We start from the raw sequence: 19,820 nt of genomic DNA on the forward strand, positions 1-19,820 counted from the left end.
GGATGTAATCCAAGTAGATCACCACAAACTGATCCAACAAATCCCGGAAAATGTCATTCATGAAATGCTGAAACACAGCGGGGGCGTTGGTCAGGCCAAACGGCATCACCGTGTACTCAAAATGTCCATAGCGAGTACCAAACGCCGTCTTCCACTCATCACCCGGCCGAACCCTGACGAGGTTGTAAGCTCCACGCAGGTCCAGTTTCGTGAAGATCTTAGCCTCCCGGAGTCGGTCCAAGAGTTCGGGGATGAGGGGCAGCGGGTAACGATTGCGCACCGTGATGGCGTTGAGTTTCCTACAATCGCAGCAAAGCCGCAATTCGCCCGACTTCTTTTTGATGAAGAGCACGGGTGCAGACACTGGCGAGGACGAGGGCCGGATGAAACCGCAAGCCAAATTCTTCTCCAGAAAGTCCCGCAATGCAGCCAAATCGGGGTCCGACATGGAGTACAAACGCCCCACTGGGAGAGGCGCATCAGGGACTAAATCAATGGGGCAGTCATAGGGCCTGTGCGGGGGTAATTGATCCGCCTCTGTCTCGCTGAACACATCAGCAAAGTCGGACAGTTCGGGAGGCAAGGAAACCCCTGGGGAACCCTCCACCTGGCCGGCACAGATATGGCGGGAGTGGTCCACACACTGCAAGCTTGGGAAGGTGACCAAGTTCTGTGACCAATAGATCTGTGGGTCATGCGCCCGGAGCCACGCCAGTCCCAAGACCACGGGGAAGTGCAGATCTGAGGTGATATAGAACTGGATGGCCTCCACATGGGAACTGATGGCCATACATAATGGTTGCGTGGCAGCCGTAATTGGCCCAGACAGGAGCACTCGACCATCGATAGTCTCCACTAACATGGGCGGATCCACCGGGCACTGGGGAACAGCCCATTTGGCCACAAATGCTGAGTCCATAAAATCTGTGGTGGCCCCAGAGTCAATTAAGACATGGACTGGAATCCCCTCTGGCTTGCCAGGAAGGATCAGACGTGCCTCCAATATCAGATACCGTGGAGGTCCACAGGCAGCATCGGAAAGACGTCGCTCAGTGTTGTTGTGGGACACCCGATCTATCACACCGTTTAGATCGGGCTCGGGGCGTTTCCCGACAGAAAAGTAGGGGACTTTCTCGGGGCAGACTTGGTCACTGATGCCCGCTGTCGCTTCTTTGGGCAAAAAGCAGCCAAATGCCCAGGGTCCCCACAGTAAAAACACAACCCCCCCGATCGTCGTCTGTTCATTTCAGACGAGACCTGGCGGCACCCAGCTCCATTGGCTCCTCTCTTTGAACTGGGGGCTCATGCACAACAGGGGCTGTGGGGTGGCACGGCAACTCCTTCGCTGCTGCAACCGAGCATCGATCCGCAGGCAGAGATGGATCAGCCCATTCAGGTCTGAGGGAATATCCACACGGGCCAGCTCATCCAACATCTCCTCCGACAATCCATCCTGGAAGGCATCCACAAGCGCAGCCTCATTCCAAGCGGAATCCTGGCTAAGCAGCCAAAAATCGCTGATATAACCCTGTTGACCCTGCCTCAGAGCTTTCAGGCGTCGAGTAGCAGTCTGCGTCTTAATAGGGTCCTCATACATCAGACGCATATGATCACAAAACCCCACAAAGTTGTCCAACAATGGGCTAGGTTGAGCCAGCAGAGGCGTGCCCCAACGAGCTGCATCACCCGAAAGGCTTGCTTAACACAAACCCCACCTTATCCCGGTCAGTGGGGAAATCAGCTGCTCTCATGCTGATAAAGAGCTGGCATTGTCCCAGGAAAGCAGGAAACAGTTCTGGAGTGCCTGTAAATTTATCCGGCATCGCAACTTGGCATTTTCTCCTGGGTGGGGGTGATGGTGGGGGTGCAGCATGAACCTGAGCTTGCAGTTGAGCCACCTGAGCTGCCAGCAAAGTGAGTTGCTGGGTGAGCTGGGCATTCTCCGCACGTAGCTGCTCCATAATAGTAGTAAGGGGTGGGAGGCTGAAGGCAAACTGTTCTGTACCAGCCTGCTACCGGCCCTGCAGAAAAGGCAGGGACAACCCCTTTTTCAAGAAGGCAAGAGGCTGGAATTACGCCTGCCAAATTTATTACTACAAAAACAAATGGAACAAGACAAATCAAGAAACAGGAGCTTTAAGAAACATGAACTATCCGAGCGGTTGCCTTCAGCAAACCAGCCCTCCCAGACATTCCCCTTATATAGAGTTCAGGGCGTGGCTTCTCTCTGCCTCCTTCCGAGAAGCCCCATTGCCTTCCTCTGTTTACTCCTAATTGACTGCCTCCTGCGTCGTGCGTCCTTGAACAGGGCCAGCTGTGGGTCATCTTCATCCACGCTGTCAGGCTCACACAGCTGGGTCTCCGTGGTGACCAAGTGGGAGGGGCCTGGCTGAGGGCTCTCATCAGCAAGATCTTCAACCCCCTCAGCAAGGTCTTCAACACCCCCCTCCTCCTCCTCTGAGTCGTCCGACCCAACTGCCGAACCCACAGGCTGACCCTGAATCACAACAGTACTCTGGGGATATCTAGTGAATACTATTGGCAAACAAGCTTGCTTACATTTTGGACTGACCTTGGCATTAAAAACCTGAAACAGCTGGAGATGAATTTGGCTTAGACTTGTGGAAGTGGACTCTTACTGATTTTTGTTTGAAAAATCGCCTCCACCAAGGACTATTTATAATTATTACAAAATGGAGAAGGATCAGCCACAAACCTCGCTTGACTATAACCTTATACTTGAAACAATCTACAGTCACTGAGATGTCTATCTCCAGATTTAATAATTTACATGCCAACCTTAAGTCACAAATTGAAACCCAGACTGCAACTAAAGAATTTACACTTCTAATATAACAAAATTGGAAGATATTACTATTGAGACAGAGGAATATAAGCAACAACTATCCAAAGAACCGACAACTTTAAAAGTACAAGGAACTATCATTATGGCAAATAACCTTAAGGACCAACAACATACTATGGGAAAACTTAACTTGCAAGATAGTGATGCTAACATAGAGGACGTGGAAGATCAACAAAGACAGTTTCCTGAAAGCCTGGATAGGCAAGCATTAATTACAAAATTGGATAAGACTATTTAAAGCAGATGAACCCAGACGGAAGAGGAATCCAGACCGAACTGAAGATAAAGTTTTTAGAGCAAATACAGAGACTAGAACTAACAAGGCAACAAGATGATTACAATTGGTTTGGTTTTTGTGGACCACTGATGGCTAGATGGCCTCCTTCGATTCAAATAATATGTATTGGAGCGAAGGGAGACCTATCTGGCAATTCAAAGGCCTTGGTCTGGAAACCTGATTGGCAAAAAAAAAAAGGCAGAGTTAGATGGTTATCCTTTTAGTAATCCTTTAGTAATACAAGAAAAATATTTATATTCAACCTTGTATATATTGAAAGTATTAAGAACTGTATTTGCTTAATGTTGATAAAAGGAGAATACTATTGGAACAAGAGAAGTTCAAAGAAATATATCATTAATTGATTGATTAGGGAATTATAGAAATTATTATTGGATGTATGAACCCGGACAACACGCTGTTTGCTAAGTACTAAAGATTGTTATTTTAAAAAATCAATAAAATATATATTTTTTAAAAAAGAATATGTCTGAGAGTTCCGGAGAGTTACTAGTCGTCTGGGAAAGTGGCCAGAGAGGTCCACTATTTCAAACAAGCACTGGACTGTGACCTGCTCCAAGCATGCATCTACCAAGGGATTCCGAACCACCTGTGAGAGTGGTATAACACGACAGTAACCTTGGACATCGAATTGGACCATGTCAAGAGACCAACTGCCACCAAGCCGAAGCCGAGCTGAGGCCCAGAGAAGCACCTGTTTGGACGGCGACCACAAGCCATTTTAACCACTGATGCTCCTCAAACAACTGCCGGGGCTCCCATCAAGTGCTTCTGATGTGGGCAGCAGAGCCATCGTGCTGCTGAGTGCTTAGCCCCTGCCCCCCAAGCAAAAGCCTCATCAGTTTCAACTACTAAGCCAAAAAAACCACCACCACGAGCAAGACGGGAGAAGTCTAATTGGGCCAAACAGAAGCAAGATGTCCAAATTTCCTCCCTGCCCCGGGGAGAAGCAGGAGCCCTACCTGAACACCTGCCCCTACCGGCGCCTTACCATAGCGATGAGGATGGTGAAGACGACCCGATGGTAAGTCGACCCATCCCACCTTTCACTATTGCTGCCAAGATTGTGGTGCCAAAAAAGGGGCCCAAACCGATTTAGACACTTTAATAGACTCAGGCTGCTTAATTATCTTGCCCACAGTTCTTAAGTTGGGAATTCGCACCAAATTGTTGCACCAGCCATAAAGTTTGAATAGGCAGATGGGTCACTTATCAGAGGTTCCCCAGCAATGCACCTAACAGAGCTGTTGCATCTGGAAATGGGACAGCACTGGGAGATCATTCACCTCGTGGTGGTCCCTAAGATGAAAGAGACTGTGATTCTAGGTTTGGCTTGACAAGTGGTGTCCCAATTATTTGGTGGGAGAACGACGTGCAAACTCTGAGATTAGCCAGAGGACCTTTCTCACCAACCAACTTCATTGAGATAAAGGGGGCTGCTTCTATCGGAGCTCATGGGGAGTCTACTAAGACGTTAAAGACTGCCGTGGAACAATTGCCAGGGATCCAACTTATCCCCGACGAGCATCACAATTTGGCAGACGTTTTTAGTGAAAAGAAATGCGACACCCTCCCCCCTCATCAGGCTACCGACTGCGCAACTGAAATACTACCAGAAGCCAAGCTCTCAAAGCCAAAAATGTACTCTATGATGCCTAGGGAGATGGAGGAACTGCGAGACTATATTGACAAAAATCTTGCCAGAGGTTTCATCCAGCCAGCAAAATCGTGCATGGCTGCCCCAGTGTTGTTTAAAGAGGAGAAGGATGTTCTGTACGAGCCTGCTACCGGCCCTGCAGAAAAGGCAGGGACAACCCCTTTTACAAGAAGGCAAGAGGCTGGAACTAAGCCTGCCAAATTTATGGATACAAAAGCAAACTGAACAAGACACGAACCATGAAACAGGAGCTATTCAAGCGGTTGCCTTCAGCAAACCAGCCCTCTCACGCATTCCCCTTTTATACAGTTCAGGGTGTGGCTTCTCTCTGCCTCCTTCCGAGGTGCCCCATTGCCTTCCTCTGTTTACTCCTGATTGACTGCCTCCTGCGTCGGGCGTCCTTGAACAGGGCCAGCTGTGGGTCATCTTCATCCACGCTGTCAGGCTCACACAGCTGGGTCTGCGTCGTGACCAGGTGGGAGGGGCCTGGCTGAGGGCTCTCATCAGCAAGCTCTCCAACCCCCTCAGCAAGCTCTTCAACACCCCCCTCCTCCTCTGAGTCGTCCGACCCAACTGCCGAACCCACAGGCTGACCCTGAATCACAACACAGGATGGGTCTTTGAGGCTCTGGGTTGATTTTAAAGGGTTAAAAGCTGTCAGCATAGAAAATATGTACCCCCTCCCCCTGATGAAAGACATGTTACCCCACCTAGCCAAAGGCAAAAACTTCACAAAGCTGGACTTGAGGGAAGCCTATTACCGAGTGCAAATTAGGGAGGGAGATGAATAGAAGACAGCGTTCAATTGCCCTTTAGGGAGTTTTCAGTTCAAAGTGATGCCTTTCTGAGTCCAAGGAGCTCCTGCAGTGTTTATGCAACTAATAAATCAAGTGCTGCATGATCACCTATACAAGGGGGTTTTGGTTTACGTTGACAATATCCTCATCTATACTGAAACTATGGAGGAACACATCAAGTTAGTTTGGGAGGTGCTCAAGAAACTGTTGAAAGCTAGTCTCTATGCCAAACTTTCTAAATGTGAATTTCATCAGATGCTCCTCGACTACTTAGGCTACAGAATCTCTAGTGAGGGAGTGGAAATGGACCCTGCCAAAGTCAAAGCCATGCTGGAATGGGAGCCTCCACGGACCCGCAAGCAACTTCAAAGCTTTTGGGGGTTTGCGAATTTCTAGCGGTAATTCATCCCCTTCTTTGTGGAAATCGGTATGCCTATTACTGAACTGTTAAAAAGCGGAAAAGGGGGGGGACGTCCCAACCTTGTCAGCCCTTACAGCCAGGCTGCATTTGAGCAGTCAAAGAGACTGTTTGCAGCAGAACCGGTTCTTAAACACCCTGACCCTGAGGAATCTTTCATCATCCAAGCCGATGTCAGTGATGTCCCTAGGGGAAATCTACAACCCTGTGCCCATACTTTGAGAAAACTTTCAGAAACAGACGATGGGCTGTGTGGAAGAAGGAGGCTTTTACGGTGAGATGGGCTTTACTAACTTGACGCCATTTCTTGGAAGGGAGTAAAGCGTCCTTTGAGGTATCGACTGATCATAAAAACTTAGAGGCACTGAAAACCCCTCAAAAGTTATCTCCTAAGCAAGTTAGGTGGGCACAGTACTTCAACCATTTTAATTTCACTCTCAAATACCTCCCTGGGGGAAGAACTTTCTGGCAGATGCTCTCTTTAGAATACCCCAATATAAGAACCGCCGAGAGGTGGTCATTAATTCCCTCATTCCTCTGCCCCAGTCAACCTCTCAGGTAACCAGAAGAGGCCAAATGCAAAGGAGATTGGACAGACCTGATAGTCAACTAATGCAAAAGCTCAAAGAGGAACTAAAAATAAGACTCTTGGTTCAACAAAAATAAATTGCTATTGACCCATTGAGATGGTCTAGCCTGGAAGGGCTCCAAGTTGTACCTTCCAACATCCCTCAGACTTCAAGCCCTTCAATGTAGTCATGATGCAAAGCAAGCTGGTCATTTTGGATTTTTAAAAACTTTGCATTTGGTGCGCCGGCACTTTTGGTGACCAGGCCTGAAAAAGGACATTGAAACTTATGTACAAAGCTGTGCTACCTGTGCCACTATGAAAAAGGATCCTAGCAAGCCTCCTGGTCTGTTACAAGTGGCAGATCCTTCCCAGCCTTGGGAGGAGATAACCATGGACTTTATTGTAGAATTGCCAGAAAGCAGGGGAAGCACAGTGATCTGGACTGTCATTGATCTTTTCTCAAAGCAAGCTCACTTCATCGCTTGTTCAGGACTTCCGTCTGCCCAAAAGCTAACCAAGTTGTTTTTAAAATACATCTATTAGCTCCATGGGGCGCCAAAACGGATTATATCAGATAGAAGGGTTCAATTGACTGTAAAATTCTGGAGGGAGTTTGTGAAACTCATTGAGTCTACCCAGGGGCTTTTATCTGCTTTTCACCCGAGTACGAATGGATCAGCTGAACATGTGAATGCAGTGGTGGACCAACACCTCAGACTAATTGGGCAGATTTCCTGCCTTTTGCTGAGGTGGCGTACAACAACACTGCACACAGTAACTCTGGACTTACATCGTTTAAAATAGCTACTGGTCGGGATTTTGTCCCTATGCCTGAATACCCCCAAGAACCTCCTGCTTCGCAAACCTTAGATCAGTGGGTGACCTCTTTGCAAGCAGTTTGGGCCAATGTGAAAAAACCTTTAACCCAGGCTGCAAAGACATACAAAGAACAGGCTGATCAAAAGCAATCTCCCCAGAAGCCACTTCATGTGGGGGAGAAGGTTTACCTTTCCACTAAATATCTAAGATTAAAATTACTGAATAAAAAATTGGGACCTAAGTTCCTTGGTCCTTTTCCCATAGTCAAAATTATAAATACTGTCACAGTTCAGTTGCAACTCCCACGACTATTAGGGAAAGTTCACCCCGTTTTCCATTGCAGTTTGTTAAAACCGGTCACAGAATTGTCCTTGAGACTGATTCCCCAAAAAGCGCCCAGCCCCATTCTGGTAGAGGAAGAGACTCATTATGAGGTAATGCATATTCTTGACTCTAGATTGTATAAGGGTAAATTACAAATCTGGTCCAGTGGAAGGGCTACCCTTTATCGGAGGCTACCTGGGTAAAAAGTACTGATGTGAAAGCAGACAGATTGATTCAGAGGTTTTATGATAAATATCCTTATAAACCCAGGGAGGATTCTTAACTTGCGTTTTGTTTCGTTTCCAGGACTTGCTTTCTTCCTAGGGGGTCTGACTGTCAACTCTATAACGAACCTGGCTGCAGCCATTTTGCTCGTTCTAGGTTGCCACGAGAATGGGAGGGGTGCAAAGGATTTTTACTAGTCTAAATATTTTACTGTCCCATGGGAACCAAGGTCATTTCTATCTGTTAGATGGGGGGGGTGAACATTTAGTTAGAAAGCCCACCAATCTTTTCTATTGGGGAATGTAGCTGATTGCATAGCATTGGGGTGGGAAGTTCAACTTTGTAATATTGATTCTCTTTGAAGGGGATTTCACGCTTGGCTTCACTTTTGACCGTGCTGATACTATGTAACCAATAAACATGTTCTTTGAGGAAATTTCAAGCCTCGGAGTTCTGATTTGTTTGGTCTTGTCTATCGGAACCTTGACAGCAGTTTTAACTTCAAACAGTTGCTAAATGAATGGTTGTAAGCGGAGGACTGCCTGTAATGTTTTTCTTTCATCTTACATTACAGTATCAAATTAGAAAAAGAAAAGGAGAGGAAGAAAGCTTACAAAATATTGATTGCAGTTGAGTTTATATTATGTCAGATTAGAAACCAGGAGACAGTGAGTTCTAGTCCTGCCTTGGTCATGAACCCAGCTGGGCAATCTTGGGACAGTCACTTTTCTCAAGCCTAGGAAGAAATAACTACCAAGTCACTTCTGAAAAATGCTGCCAAGAAAAGTGGAGGGGGCAGTTCCCAGAAGTCCAAAATGACTTGAGGACACAACTTTCAAGCAAGTATGTGACATACTATACTATTTTCTATACTTTAACTATGAAATAAATATTTAACATGTCACTATTACACATATTTGCAATTTATTCATACACTTGTATTGTGTACAAATTTTTACTTGGTTTGGGAAAAGCTACACAAAACATTTTTCCACACATGGGATGTCAGAAGTTAAAGGGAACATTGCAGGGAGGTGGTATATGGGAGTAGGAGGTGTGAAAGTGGTTTGTGTGATAAGTTGGCCAAAGGCCAGGAAGAAACTCAGAGTGAGGTGGAGGTGAGGAAATATATATGTATACTCTATACACAAATATATAGAAATACCCACAAATACTGAAAAGAAATAATCAAATTTGTAATGTTTATTTTGAAATGTTTTTGTTATATCTAGTTCTTGTTTGTTGTGTTGATGCATTAATAAATGAAGAAATATCTAAACACGTGTGGTTTTCAGAGTCAATATGAGGCCTGCAGGAACCCTTATGTATGGTTTAGCTTAGCAGCTCCCATTTCTATTTGAGTTTGACACCACTGCACTATACAATGCAATTCTGATTTAAGGCATAGCTCTAAACATTCAATTGAATTTTGCTAGTAAAAGGTTCTTGCCAAGGCACCAGTATATTTAAGATTATAGTTCTTAACTAAGCTAACCCCCCAAAAAAAATTTGTTAGGGTTTTCCATGTTATAGTTCTACATCTAATTATCACTAGCTATGCAGAGTACTGTTTGTTCTACTTCTCTCCATTTCACATCTTCCATGCAGCCTTCATATTATATCTCTTTACTCTCCATTTTAGTTCATTCATATCTTTGATTTCTCATTATCTTGAAAGGCAGGAGTGAATATTGAATTTAGCTTGATTTTAATCCACATTTTCCTGAAATAACCGTTACTAGCAAAGAAGCAGATTAGCACAATATTGAGGAATATTCCAGGATCAATTGATATTAAATTCTGATTATCTTTTGTAGTATTTCTACCTGTAAGGGTTAGATCCATTTTTAAGGACCTTAATCTTTTCCTAAATATGGCAGTTTTAGGAGACGCCATGAAATCAACTTTATCATTAGTACTGCTCACAAAAGATTGTTTTTTAAAAAAATCAACTAGGAATCAGTTTCTTTGAAAATGTTTACTGTTTTTGCTGGCTGAGATAAAAATTATTATATTGGCATAACACAATTTCAGGACTACCATAGCACTTTTAAAAAAATATATGTAAATACTAAATACCTGTAAATGTATGTATATTCACTTTGGATGTTCCTAGCTCAAACATTTAAAAATCCAAGAAACACCAACTTTACCTTTTTGAATGCTTTCACAAGTTTTTTTTTGTCATAATCATCAGCAATCCCCTGAACAGTTGTTAATGTCTTTCTACCGTTTCGTTGCTGGATCCTTATATGGATGTAGTCTTCAGTCCCTGCCGGGAGTAAGTCGTCACCCTTAGTTGCATCAGCAAAGGGGTCTGAAAAGGGGAAACCCATATAATGAAAATGATTTTTTCATAGCCTGAATTTTCTAAGTAAACAAATATAGGCTATTGGTACCTTAAAATGCATTATTTGAGTAATAGCAACTTTACCTTTTATCTAAATGGAGGTGTAATCATACCTCCACATGGATTTTCATGGTTTGTTCTCATGGATTCCTTAGTAGCCCGTAGTTGGGTTCTCCACAGTTCAATACTGCGGTACTGATTAGGTTTTCTGCAGACGTTCTGCCCACATCCCAGCTATACTTCCTAAGTGCAACTGTTCAGAAATAGGGAGTACCTTGTAATATTTATTGTCTGTGTAAGAATTGAACTTGGGGAGAGGGCATCAGTTGGTGATTTGAGGTTACCTGGGATGTGGTGATTAATTAGTTGCCAAGAATGTTTTCTCCATTTTGATTGGTTGTCTTGTCTGCTTGAGGCCTGGATTAGGTGCCTGCCTGTTCAAGAAGTTACAGCCCAGACAGTTTTTCTATTATTTATCATAGGCCAATACAAGCTCTCATTTTAAGAATTACTCAAACACTGATCAAGAATACCCAAGGCAGACTATTGGTGTTGATGAGAAATTTTACTAGAAGCAATATATCTAAGCTACAATTTCATCAGACACTTTTACAGTATTTCTTTTAAAACTGCATTGCCCATTCTTACATGCAAATCCACCAACTTTTTAAATGCAAACATTTCACTACCTGCTTAAATATAGCTGTTTTCCATCAAGGTTCTGTTTGATGTTCAACCTGAGGAAGATAGTTTTCCTGATATCATGCTGGCCAGCAGCCACCTAAAAGGTACCGTATCCTACCTTCAAAGAATTTTTTTTCCTGTATTGGTCTATCTAGTGCAGGGCTTTTCAACCTTTTCACAGATTGTACCACGTTTAGGACATGACAATATTTGAGTACCACCAGTGCTTAGTAAGGTGTCAAAAACTTGACTAAAAAAGGGGGGATTTTGGGTTTTACTGATTAGATTCATTTGTTGTTATAGAAATGGCTAGTTTATAATATTATGGAAAAGTAAAAATTTACTTAAAGACACAGGAATCAAGTGCAAAGCAAGGAAATAAAATAAACACAAACTCTTTTTTTCCTTTCAGCTGCCTCAGGTGTTACAATGTTGCAATGCTCGACTGAAAGGCTCCGGCAAATGCAAAAAGCTTTAGCTTTAAATTAAACCTGTGCCATAGACAGACTCAATTAAAGGGAGTAAAACTAATTACATTTGTTTAAAGGGATTAAACCTTTCCTGTTGTCTTTTTGTTCCCTTTCCTGCCCAAACCACCACCTTTTATAGCCTCTCCTCTCCTCCCCCCCTTTTTTTCTTCAGTTCACCTCCAGCTCCATGCTGCTTCCGGAAGCACCAATCAGCTGGAGCCAATCAGCTGGAGCCCTGCCGGCTCCTGGGGCTTCTGCCAAGCCCAGACAGTCCTGCAGCTGCAGCTGCTTCTCCCTCAGGCTTGAGTTGCTTAGGCTCATTCCCCTCCCCTGCTACACTTGGCTAGCAGTCGTGTACCATCTGCCACGTGGCAAAATACCACAGGTGGTATGCGTACCACTGGTTGAAAAGCCCTAGTCTAGTGTACAATTCTTGCACACTATCCAAGTAGATCCTGGTATCATTTCCATGATATACTATTGGTTCACAAAGGCACTGAAGAGGCTTGCTGCACTTATTCAAATATTACAGTTACTCCCAGGCAGTTGCACATTGTATCTAGATAGGCCAGTGGGTGTTGTGTTTGGAGAGCTATATGCTGCCACTTCTGTAGAAACTGAGCCAAAGCAACCTTCCCTGCCATTTGGAAAGTTATAATGTATAACTCTGTAGCTAAAACAGTTACTCCCAAAACATTTAATTTTAAGAGATTTGGGAGCTGGAACTGCATAAGAAATTGAGTACAAAACTGAAGGATCTCTATTCAACTGCCAGCTGTAGCACAAATTACAGAACATTTTTCTAAAATAAGGACTGAGTATATATCAAAGCAGGAAGTAACCTAAGAACTTCCCCTCCTTTTATATCCTCTCTTCTCTCCCTTCTTTTATATCCTCTTCTCTTCCCTTCTTTTATATCCTCTTCTTTCCCCCTATATCATCTCTTCTCCCCCCTTTTATACTCTCCTCTTCCCCTCTTTTATATCCTCTCTTCTCTTCCCTTTTTATATCCTCTCTTCCCTTCTTTTATATCCTTTCTTCTCTTTCTTTTATATTCTCTCTTCTCTTCCCCATCCTCCCTTTCTGTTCATTGCACCTCCAGCTGATTCCTGTCAAGGCTGCACTTCTCCGTCTCTCTTTTGCAGTCCCCTTCTCTTTCCCACATTGTCTTTTTTCTCTCTCCCTCTCCTGCCAAAACCTTCTCCTTTTATAGCCTCTCCTCTCTCCCCGTCAACGCTGCTAACATAGGATGTTCTTGCTTTGACAACAGATGAAGAAGCAGCTATATTATATTTCTACTTGTGTATCACTTTTAGAGTTAAAGTTAGATGAAGGAGGGGGGAAGGAAGAATGCATGGGGAATTAGTTAGACATAATAAACAGTAGCAGAGTAGTTTCAAGGTTGAATGTAATAAGAGGCAATAAGAAAGAACTGGGGGTTAAGCTAAGGAGGGAGAACTTACCTTTCAAACTAATTGGAGAATGTGATTTATGACAGCAACAAAAGGAAGGAACTGTGTTTCAATATTATTGTGCTAAGGGGAGGGGAATCCAGATTCCAGCTTTACCCAAGCATCGCCAATGTTATATTGCTCTAATAAAAAGACTTTTAAGGTAAACAATGCCTCAGAGTTCTTTGAAGACCTCATGCATCAGAAACTTGACACCCCCCTTCTCCTTTTCTCTTCCGGCTGCACTGGAAGCGCTGGTCCTGGGGCTTCTGTCTTGCCCCCATAGCCCTGCAGAATCACCGATCAGCTATAGCTGCCCACACCAATCCTGGGCTTCTGCCCAGCCCCCATAGCCCTGCAGAAGCGCTTGTCAATCCTGGGCTTCTGCCTAGTTACCGTAGCCCTGCAGAAGCGTGCACTGATCCTGGGCTTTTGCCCAGGCCCCATAGCCCTGCAGAAGCACTGATCAGCTGTAGCTACGTGTGCTGATCCTGGGGCTTCTGACAGCCCTGCAGCTCCAGCTGTCTCTCCCTCAGGCTTGTGTGGTGCTGCCACCACTTCAACTCATTCTCCTCCCCCACTACACTTGTCTAGGACGTCACATACCACCTGCTAGGTGCCAAAGTACCACAGGTGGTACCGTGTACCACCAGTTGAAAAGCCCTGCATTAGAATACCAAAAGGGCACACTGAACCTCAGGCCAAAGTTCATGCCACAGGAACAGGAACAACTCCAAACACAAAAGCCCAAGAAGGTATAAAAACCACCCACTCCCAGCTCCATGTGGTCAGCCACCCCAGAAACACATGCTGTGTCACTGAAGTTTCTGGCAACTCAATAAAGAACCTTTCCAAAGAACCTCCATTTTGTTTATTCCCGGCTTGGACTGGACCCCAATGAAGATTTTTCTTTCAACAATACTATTGCAGAAGGCTAGATTTTATACTGAAAGAAGACTGCAGATATTTTACCAAAAGATTTGTTCCCTATAACTCACTGGCAACCAAGTCTTAGTAAGACAAATAGTTTTGAATAAGGTTAAGCAAGCTATTTTAGACTAAAAAATGTAGGTATCAAATTTTAGCCATGTATACATTCTACTGTTTCAGCTAATAAGTGTAATTTGTCAAGGAAAATGGATTTAAAAAGAAAAAGTAGGTGGCATTCATTTTGGTCTATTTTGATGTCTTACAGCACTAAAACTTAAGCTCCTAAGAAGACATAAAAGGGCTGATTGAGCTCAATTAACTCTTTAAGTAACCGATAAACAAAAGCATTTCCGTCACCCAGCATGTCATAAGAGGATCCGGGGAGGGAAGTGTAGCATCCTCCTCCAAAGGGTGCTGGGCAGTGAAAAGAAATATTTGCTTCATCAGTGGCAATTTGTTATGGGGAGAAGGCAGGCGAGCTTTCAGGTCAGTGCTCTTTATAGTTCCCTATTTCTCAACCAAGACATTTTGGAGACAAGAGGTCTACGCCAATATTAAACCCGCAGAGTTTCAAAAAAAGCGTTCACTCTCCATCGTGAATCCCACGCCCAAGCCAAGACATTCGTCCTGATAAGGCTCAAGGTCAGCGGTGACAGATCTGGGAAAGGAAGAGACCAATCTAACAGCAGTCCACTGGTTAGAGCAAGCGAGAAACAGAGAAGGGAAAACAGCCGACGACGGCGCCGTCCCAACAAACGGCTGGAAAGCGTAAATAGGAATGAGGAAGGCAGAAACGAGGGGGACAATAGCCCAAGTCGCGAACAATTCCCCTCTGAAGGAAAGCCGCAGCCCGGTGTCCATGCAGCCTCTGACACCGAGACGAGGGACAAAGGGGAGCCCGTTTCTTACCGAAGGATTGGAGGTTCTGGATAGTGGACATGCGCTTCTGTGGCTGGGCGCTGCTCGTGGGGAAAAGGCCGCGGCTAGTTTCGCCCGGGACTCCCAGGTTCAGTAGTGGGGAAAAATAAAGGAAAAAATGCAAACCAGCAAAACCTGAAGGGCAGAGAAGACGCAGCTGGGGGGGAGGGACCGGGGGAGGCGGCGGCAACAGCAGCGGCTACAACAGCGACAGTCGCTCACAAAATGGCCGACGCCTCGTATTTCGGCTGTCGTTTTCCCAAGATAGGCCACGTGATTGTAATAGGCTTTTCACGGAATCCTGGGAAATCGAGTCCTGGTGAAGAAACTCAAAGCCAACTTTGCACAAGCTACAACTTCCGAAAGGCATGGCAGAACAGGGTGTTTGTTTTTTGCCCTCTGCTAGCCTCCCCTAATTTTCGTTTCTTTCTACCCCTGAATATATCTGCTGATGAGACTCTAGTGGCGGAGCGACCAAGGCTAAGTCAGTGTTATCTCATCCTGAAGTAGGGGAGGAAGTATAGTCACCGGGTTCACATTGCTCTGAAACTATGTTATGGCTCGTTTGATTTAATCTTAGCATGTCATTTGAACATCACATATGGGTTTGTGTGTTGAATAAACAATGGTGTTAGATTTTAAATAGAAAAAGAACATTAGAAGTTATCATTTGATTTGCCCCAGGTGGAAGACTTGATCAACGTTCCGTCCCCAGCGAGATCAGCAGCCTCCTTCCTCCCGCCTCCTGCTAGCCTGGTCTGGCGGAGGACAAAAGGCCTGGAGCAATCCGTCAGTTGTGAGGAATTGCTGGCGGCAGAGACGCTTCGAGCTAGAGAGCTCTGATCTCTAAAGATGAGTGGCCGGCTGAGAGGAGCAGACCAGACAGCGGAGCTGAGCCGACTGGAAAGCTGAACGGAGGCCTCACCAGTGCACAGACGAGCACCGAAAAACAGAAGGGAGCTGGCAGAGAAAACAACAAGAGGCCGGAGCAGCAAACAACCAAGTGAAGGCAACAGTTAAGTTTGAGGTCCCAATAGGAAGGGAGGGAAGACCCCCAGTAAAGAATAAAAATACAGGACAAATTATTGGAAGAAAAGTCTTCATCATGGTTCATCCGAGCTGGAAATAAACATGGCAACTGCTTTGGGAAGAAGGTTGTAGTTTATTGGAGAGGTGAGCAAGACAGGAAGATGGTCTCGCAGAAAAAGGACTGAGCACATGTAGGGAGTGGGTTTTTATACCTTCTGGAGCCTTTTGTTTGGAATTACAGTATTTCCTGTTTCAGGCTTTGTATTTCCTGTGTCAGGTATTCTGACCTGAGCCTGGGTGTGCCTTTCTGGTATTCTTGATGGTGGTGGGTTCATCCTATTATGTCCAAAGGTCATGTCCTGCTTCCCTGGGGCTGGGCTGAGTTTGGGTGAGGTATGCAGATTTTAGGTGTCTTTGTCTTCTTAATCTCCCAGCTGGGGGCCTGCAAAGAGCCTTGGTGGAGCAGTGGGCTAATGCCTCCTTAAGTAACACCAGCTGCCTGCAATTAGTGCAGGTTCGAATCCCACCAGGCTCAAGGTTGACTCAGCCTTCCATCCTTCCGAGGTAGGTAAAATGAGGACCCAGATTGTTGGGGGCAATTAAGCTGACTTTGTAATAATGCCGCTTGGGGTGTGTGTGAAAGCCCTAATAAGCAGGCATATACATAGAATGAAGGCTACTGCTAAGCTTGTAAGCCGCCCTGAGTCTTCGGAGAAGGGCGGGATATAAATGGAATTTTAAAAAAAAACCTTCCTGGATTTACATCTGCATTTGTACAGAACTGGTTTCTGCTTGGGGGAGGGAGACTTGGGGCTATCAAGAAAAACTGGGCATGTTTTCCTGCCTCTTTAAGATCCTTTGAGGAAATATATTTTTCTGCCCTTTTAATATTTCCTTCTCTGGGAAGCTGACTTCCCACAGATAAAACAAAAGCTAAATAAATAGGCAAATAATAAGGACAAGAGTGGAACATTAGAAATCAAGGAAGAATAGGACTAATAAAGAGGCAAGTTTTAACAAGGCAAATTTTAATAAGGTAGGGAGGAACTGGAGTTCAAAAACTTTTTTAAAAAATAGAGGGAAGAAAACAATAAAACTAACACAATAGTAAGAAGGTTAAATAAATAAGGTAGAAAAATGAGCACAATCAGGCAGAAAAAAGGACAGGGGGAAAAACTAGGCATAATTACCTAGAACAGAGAAGGTAGAAACAAGGCTAACAGCAAAGGACATTCACCAATGAAAAAGGGATTTTCAAACAACAATCTCATGGAACAGGCGACTGATACTATCGTGATATGCAATACATGTTCCATGTATGTGCTTATGCCCAAAGAACACTCAAAGTATACATGCATTAAATGTAAACTATGTGTATTACAGAGGAAAAAGTAAGGGACTTAGAGGCAACTCTAGCCAAATTTCAACACCTACAAAAGAAAGCTATACCGGCTTCTGGTTTTCAATTGCAGTCCTGGCAGACATGTGGAGAGATTGTCTCCCCCACCGTCTGGTTTTCTCCCGCCGGGGGACCCTGAAAAGGGTCGAAAGTCGCCCTGGGTGGGTGACGAACATGAAGAGGACCCCTGAGTGATCGCGGAAGGGTGGCATCCCTCCCGTTTGATCCCGGGCAGCTCTTTGAACTGACGGGGAAAAGATCGGCCATTTATGACCCATCATTAAGCTGCAGACAGCTAAGGCCAAACTTACTAACAAGCACTTGAAAACAACGTGCAGAAATTGGGTGAGATTTTATCTTCTCTGCATCTCAAGTATTTTTGCTGTTAAAAGCTTCTTGAAAATGTATTCCCTGTTGAGGAGAGAGGGAAAGAAATTTTTCCTCACCATCTAAAATGACAGCATCTGATTACTTAGAGGAAACAAAGCTTTGAAAAAATCAACTTAATACAACTGGATTTTATTTTCTGTTTGGAATTTGGCGACCCAAAAAATTCCTATTCTTATTGGAATCTGTCACTTTGTTTTATTTGCAAAAAACAATTTAAAGTGGATACGATTTTAGTTTGGGATTTAAAAAAGACTCTAAATCCTATCGGGGATATTTTGTGGTGAGCTTGGCACAGCAGTTTTATTACTTTATTACCCTGATGAAGAGACTTGTTTACAGCCCAGGTCTGACTTTGGTTTTATCTACCACAAACTTAGCTTTGAGAGAACAGCTGGGCAGTGAGACTGGCTTTTAGGAATAGTGGAGGTGAACATTTACTTTCTTAATAAATAGCCTCCACCGGAAAGATCATTTTTAACTACGTCAGAAATGGAGGACGACTTCCAGATTCGGGATATGTTTAAACCTATACTTGAAGCTATTTTTCTAAATATTGACAAACTTAAAGCTAATTTGAAAGACAAAGGTGCCAGCTTATCTCCAGAAAGCAAAACCCTGACTGCAGCTAGAAAACTACTAACCCAAAAAACAACAGGAGTAGAACAACTGAACACCAACGCAGAGGGCTCTACAGAACAACAAACACAGTCTACTGAAAATCCAGATAATGACACAATAATTTCAAAACTGGAAGTAACTTTCGACGAAAACAAGAAGAAACCTGAGAAAGAAAAAGACCAGATCGAATTGAAGACAACTATACCAGAACAAACATGGGGATCTGGGAGATTAAGGTGACTTAATGATTATAAATGGGCCAGACCTCTTAGAAAATTAGCAACTAGATGGTCTCCTTTAATCCACATAATATACACAAGAATGAAGAGAGACCTATCTGATGATTTAAAAGCATTGATATGCAAACCTGGCTGGCAAAAGAAGAAAGCTAGAATTAGGTTGAAAAACTGGGCCCCCCTGTTTTATTAGAGAGGATCCTAAACTGTCAGTGGACTAAAGGGAGATTTTGAAATAAAAGGAAATTTGAGTACTAGATTTTAAATCATCAGAAAGTAGTAAAAAACAGGGGATTAATTGGTTGAATATTGAAGGTTTAGATAAACAAGGGAAATTTAAATTAATTATAAGAAAATAGGTTTGAATTATTGATTAGCCTAGTGTATATAGATGATGGATCTGAACTAATGCTCTATTATTAAGGCGGTGATCTATTAGGATGGGAAGTAGAAAATGTTTATGGAATAGAATAAGAACATATTTAAGTTTTAATAGGTGTATTTTAGATATTATAATTTTTGTGAAATGAGATAAAGGAAATTTGGGTTACCTGAAAGTTAAATACTATGGATATTAAAGGTTAAATTGGAATACTGTAGCTAAAAATTAAAATTGGTAAAATTTTATAACAGGACATTGATTACCTATTGAGATCTATTAAGATATGTATAAGCAAAAATAAAAAATGTATTTATAAATGAAATTCTGAAATTTTTACTGAATTTTGATATAATTAGAAATTTATTAGTATAAATATGAAATAGCAAATGTCAAAGGAAACTGAGAAGAAATATTTGATGGTGTAACCTGAAATACTCATGATTGTATTACTGACCTATTGTTTAACCCAATTACCACATTGCCTTCTAAAATGTTATTCTTAACCCTATAAAAGCTAATAAAATCTTTTTTTAAAAAAAGAAAGCTATACCCAAACTGAACCAAATAATGAATGAATAACTCCCAGAGGATTTCACCCTACTGATAACCCTTGGAGGAAGACAAATGGAGGTATTCATACATAGAAGGAAACACAATAATCAAAGAAGCAGCAGACATCTATCAAACTCCTACTGCCCAATCTAACCCAACCAGAAGTAGCCCCATTAAAACTGAGCAATTGATTTCTCCCCCTAGATGGAAATGCGCAGACCCACAACTTCCCCCTGAAAGAAAACATGCAGACACCTAGCAAAGAAACAACACCAAATAACCCTAAAACAGACACATCAAAACACACCTGAGATAAACAGAAAAGCACCCCAGACTGCACTCTCCCAAAAAAGGAAGGCAAGTGTTGGTAATAGGAGATTCTATTCTCAAAGGAACAGAATCAGCCATTTGCAGACCGGACATACAATCCAGGGAG

General features: G+C 43.5%; 1 protein-coding gene across 2 annotated transcripts in view; it reads right to left on the reverse strand.

The window, feature by feature from the left end:
- LOC308675968 (eukaryotic translation initiation factor 1b) overlaps nucleotides 1-14,990 on the reverse strand; it is a 35,023-nt gene extending 20,033 nt beyond the window's left edge. For both annotated transcript variants that reach the window (XM_081341659.1, XM_081341658.1), the window contains exons 1-2: nucleotides 14,770-14,990; nucleotides 10,129-10,292 (exon numbers count right to left, since the gene is read on the reverse strand). In XM_081341659.1, the coding sequence (XP_081197785.1) occupies nucleotides 10,129-10,292; nucleotides 14,770-14,800 (195 nt within the window). In that variant the 5' untranslated portion in view covers nucleotides 14,801-14,990. The remainder of the gene's footprint in view (nucleotides 1-10,128; nucleotides 10,293-14,769) is intronic.
- Between the last annotated feature and the right edge of the window lie 4,830 nt (nucleotides 14,991-19,820).

Source organism: Vipera berus (assembly GCF_964194415.1).
Source record: "Vipera berus genome assembly, chromosome: W".
In the NCBI taxonomy this organism is placed as follows: Eukaryota; Metazoa; Chordata; class Lepidosauria; order Squamata; family Viperidae; genus Vipera; species Vipera berus.